Source organism: Mizuhopecten yessoensis, unplaced genomic scaffold (genome assembly GCF_002113885.1).
Source record: "Mizuhopecten yessoensis strain PY_sf001 unplaced genomic scaffold, ASM211388v2 scaffold4849, whole genome shotgun sequence".
NCBI classification, from domain to species: Eukaryota; Metazoa; Mollusca; class Bivalvia; order Pectinida; family Pectinidae; genus Mizuhopecten; species Mizuhopecten yessoensis.
The window spans coordinates 387,958-393,015 of record NW_018405752.1 but is presented as its reverse complement, the minus strand read 5'-3'; the positions used below and the strand labels follow the sequence as shown (position 1 = coordinate 393,015).

Sequence of the window (5,058 nt, the reverse complement as noted above, 5' to 3'; positions counted from 1 at the left end):
TTTATATGACAAATTTACCGGTTCTCAAATTTTCTGAAATTTTCACTATCGTATCTCAACATAATGCACCAAATAATACTAAAAGATTTTTGGTGTACAAGAACCGGAAATAGGTGTTTTACTACCGTAATACAATTCATGTAGCAAAAAAATGTATGAAAATACCAACATTTTTAGAGTTTAAGATTTTATATTTTTTTTATTATGCAATTTTTTGTAACATATTTGAGTTCATAATTTGCAGCAGATCCTACTTTAAATAATATAATATTATTTGATAGCGTAAAACATTGTTTTGATAGTTTTATGGACAAAAAAGTGAACCCTGTCGTACACCTTTGGAAGGCATCACTAAATAGTTCATAGCACAGGCCCTGGGGACCTTTTTCATTTTTTAAAAATATCTCATGGGTCGTGTCTTAGGGAGCTACAAATATAACCCAGTAATGGTTAACTTGCTTTGTGGGCAAAATTCTTTTGTTCCTGTAACAGGTCCTTTGGATCTTGTCATACATGACCCAAGGGGAATAACTCCAATTAAATTACACAAGTTGATTACTTCCGGTAACATGGAGGAGGCACTACCGGCTATTCCTGCCCTGTTGGGGCCGGGACTGGACCCTTCCAGGGACTTCATCAGTTCCGAGCGCTACCTGCAATCTCTAGGTAAATAGTGCATGGCCTTGATAGCTCTGACATTCTTTTACTTTTAACGTAATGTACAGGATATTGTTGACATTGGTTGAAGAAAACGTATGCAAAGATACTAACTTAGTACTGTTGATGTGTCATATTTAATTCAAATATGCCTTGCCCTCCCACCGTTTACTATCTTATCTTCAAACAAATGTTAACAAGACCCATACTAATTAAAATTAAACTTAAGGATCCCTGTCCCACTGTATTGTGGTGTATTAACTTGCGTTTGGATATAACTGCATCACAATCTGAAGTTCAGTGTTCGAATCCCGGTCTTTTTTTTTTTTACATTCAGAACACTGTTGTTGATTATATTTCGTTTATTTCATCTTTATTATTTCTCATTAAAGCCATAAGGTATGGTTTTCCTTCCAGAAATGATTTATCAAAGCCATAGCCATGCCAGAAAAAACAGTTTCGGACACTTAATTCTACTCCAACACAATCCAGTGAAGTTACATGTGTTAAATTCTGAATTTAATGGTTGAACACAATGGTGAAATTGTAGGTTGTAAATTAGGTGTATATTTACACAAGAAAAGAGCAATCTGAAGAAATATCATTAACCATGTCCCTGATGTAACTGAAATCCATATATAATGATATTTACAGTATACATTGACAGACTTTGATCCAAGTCCATAAAACATTATACCAGACTTTTTTATCAGTCATATGTTTGTCTTATACTAGTAAAATTAATTTTCTCCTTATTCATACAATGTATAACTTTTATACATATGTAAGAATATATACCGAGGTACCAAGATAAGTTAAAAATATAAACTTTTAAATTTCTGCAACTTCAGATTGAAACATTTGCTGAGTACAAGATGGTTTAGTTGCAAAGAATGTTCATGGATCTAAGTTAGTGTTGATCTAAAATTCAATCACAAAATTGGTGCCGTGACCAGGATTTGACAAGAACTTGTATGAGCAAGACATACCCAAACCTCATATCACAACATTCTGTATCAGACAATATCTGCTACAAAATTAGAATTAATTCCAAGATACTAAACCTACTCTCATAACGAAGATCAATTACAGAGTTTAGACACAAATGTATTATGGCTGGAACTCACAAATATACCCAATTTCTGTCACCTCAATTTCAGAACGAAAATTAAACAAGGTTCAAGGAAAGAAAGATCAAGAAGCAAACTCTAAAGACATCATCAAATCTCTCGGTAAAGTTAAAGACGATCACATGGTCCAGATGATGTCAGAGTCTAGGGTCAGTGGTAGTCCAGGCGATGACCCTGACCAGTACAAGGGGTCAGTGGTTAACAAGAACCATAACTCTTCAGATCTGGAGGAAGTGGTGGCACTAGTGTATCAAGACTGTTTGGCAAAATCTCATGATGATGAGTCACAACAGGAAGTAGCGGAAAAACTGACAGGAAGTGATGGCACTAAAACATGATAAGGGGAAGAGTGATGCAACCTTTGGGGAAAAAAGGTGAAACAAGACAGATTAATCTATCTTGCTTTTGACCAGAAATATGGAATTAAACTAGGCTCTATTCTGTGTCTGCATGCAGTAAACATGTGAAATATTCCAGTCCATTATGAAAATATGCCAGTTGGGACAGTGCTTCCAACGGCATCTTTTATAGTGCAACCTCACTTGAATGCTACATTACAGATACCGCAACATCCACCCCAGACCAATTTATACTCCACCTGTGTTTTTGGTGTTGTGTGGGTAGGAGAAAAACACTTTCTCTGATATTCCATTCCGTGATTCGTGCGACGACTTCGGGGATCGAACCCCGGCTAATTGCATGGAAGGCCGAAGTGTTAACCACTCAACCAATCCTCCCATGTGACATTGACCAATCAAAGCATCACAGTTTTTAGTTTTATTTTCTTGCTATGTAATGTATGTACAATATAGGTAATGGTTGTGCTATTAAACAAGATATTAAATGTAAAATGTTGATGTTTGTTTTGTATAAAAAAATGTACACTGGAAAATGTTCACTACAAATCAATGCTACTTCAAATATAGTCATTGAGAGACTTCCTCATTTTGAAGTCGAACAAGTAATTACTTGTAAAATCCTTTTTCTTACAGCTTTGATGGAATCAGTGAAGGATAGTAGGTTTAAATGTTTATTTATATAATGACAGATTTCTTCAAGGAGGTCAAGTGTCATTAAACTATCACTTTACATCAGATACCTGGCTATTCTTTAATTCTCTTTAGAAATTGTGATTTAAGAAGCCAAATCCAATTCCATTTCGCTTAAAAGTGATAAAAATAACAATATTGTCGGCAGTCCGTCATAAACCCGAATTCACAAAATAATATCCCACAACTCTCCCACAATCATACAGTACATGCCATAGCTTACGATTTGATAGCCAGACTGATGAAAATTGATTCAGAAAAATTCTTCACAGTGTGAGACACATTTCTCACGAATTTCAATCGGCCCAAAAAAAAAGTAACAAATTTTGATCAATTTCCGCTAAGAAACAATAGCTACATGTATCCAAAATTACCCTGGTTACTGACAGGTCTTAAATTACGGGCCAGACCAGTTATCAACTGATCAGTTTTGCACCGGAAAGTTATGGCATGTATGCCCACAATTATCCCACAGTTCAATGTCTGGACACAAACAAATTTCGGGGAATTTTAAAACAACAAATAACAACTGGCGAGAAAATGATTTTACATGTATTTTATTTCTTCTCAGTAAAAGTGTCAAATATTCCATTTTATAAATGTCTTTCTTAAACATTCAAAACATTCTTATGTTCTATACTCAAAACATTCAAAAATCCTCCCACAGCACACACACCAATTTAACAAGTACCGGTACTTGTATATATTCTAAAAAATACAAATTTTGCGATTCCAGAAGATTAGTAAAATCAGCTAGACCAAGAAATCCCAGTTGTGACTTAAGTTATATCAAAGTGATGATAAATTGGCATTTGTGTCTGCCATGCCAAGAGAAAGCACCTGTATGACACCCGATCAAAAAACGAGGTTTACAAAGATTCATGTGATGCAAATCTTACCAATTATAGTAACATTTTAATTGTACATATTTTCTAGACATTTGCGATTATTATACTGGCTAATCTAACCATTTATGAATGACTTACATAAACACTTCCGATCAATACCTAGTGTTGTGTTATCTTAGTTAATGGATAAAGCTACTGGCACAAACCTGTGAAGTTTAAAATGCATGTTTTTGCTACTGAAGGAGTAAAAGCTAGCTAACCATTGTTTTCTGTATACGTTCCTTGGTTGCTGCATAAATTATTTTTCTACTTCATGGATTAGTTATGACATTGAAAAGATGAAACAGAGACAAGTGAACATGAAAGGGATGTTACGTTTCATCCCTCAGTAGTTAAACCCATACCAACTCTATATTTATAAGTTAAATACTGAACATTTATGTGATAATGAGTATCATACTGTATAACACTTCTATAATATAATAAAGTATGTTATGGTAATAGGTCCATATACATTTTCAAATAACGATATAAAATAGTAAAGGTAGACTTGACAAAAACATAGCAAAATATTTTGTGCATACAAAATGATTGCTCCCTCACTACGAGAGAAAATTACAGAAGGATTGCTCCCTCACAACCTTGAAATAATCTCGGAACGACTAAGAGGCTCCCTGTAGTTCTTGCAGTTCGTTGTTTATACGTGGCGGAAATATTCCACCGAAATTCATGGCCCTGGCGGTACTTCCTCCATTTGTACTTGTCAGAGAGTCCAGCTCCTTGGTAAAATTGTTCTGTTGTGTTGAGCTTAGAATACTTAGCTCCTACATTTCATTAACTGGAGGTGCCAAACTTGTAAGTGGTTGTCTGTCTGTACGTCTCCCCCGGGGCCAGCACAACTGTTGGGAAGTCGGGCTGAAAGGAACCAAAACAAATATTTCCTTGGATTTAAAAGAACATTTTTTTTATGTTAAAATTAAACATCTAAATGTTGAAATTGTAGTTCATCTGAAATATTAAGATTGCCTTGAAGGTTTTCACTTGCAAATTTACAATTTGTCAATTTTAGTCCAAAAAAAACCTGCCTGAAGGATCCCTGTCCGACTGCACTGCCGTTTTTCCTATACACAGTAACCTCCCTTTAACTTCTGTTTTGATACAACTGTAGCACATTTTGGCTAGAACATAGTACTGTATACTCATAGTGACAATCTGAATTCTATGGTTACAGATATAGTATACTCACAGTAACAATCTGAATTCCATGGTTACGGAGATATTATACTCATAGTAACAATCTGAATTCCATGGTTACGGAGATATTATACTCATAGTAACAATCTGAATTCCATGGTTACGGAGATATTATACTCA

The 5,058-nt window shown here is 34.9% G+C and overlaps 2 protein-coding genes across 4 annotated transcripts in view; one reads left to right on the top strand and one right to left on the bottom strand.

The window, feature by feature from the left end:
- Positions 1-545: 545 nt before the first annotated feature.
- LOC110449979 lies at positions 546-2,638 on the top strand. The gene is made up of 2 exons (XM_021497172.1): positions 546-666; positions 1,818-2,638. The coding sequence occupies exons 1-2, from the start codon at positions 570-572 to the stop codon at positions 2,123-2,125; spliced, it is 405 nt and encodes a 134-aa protein (XP_021352847.1). The 5' UTR covers positions 546-569; the 3' UTR covers positions 2,126-2,638.
- A 780-nt stretch (positions 2,639-3,418) lies between these two features.
- The window catches only part of LOC110449965 (aldose 1-epimerase-like), a 16,191-nt gene continuing 14,551 nt past the window's right edge, over positions 3,419-5,058 (bottom strand). For all 3 annotated transcript variants that reach the window (XM_021497153.1, XM_021497154.1, XM_021497155.1), the window contains exon 9: positions 3,419-4,599. In XM_021497153.1, coding sequence (XP_021352828.1) covers positions 4,519-4,599 — 81 coding nt within the window. In that variant the 3' untranslated portion in view covers positions 3,419-4,518. The remainder of the gene's footprint in view (positions 4,600-5,058) is intronic.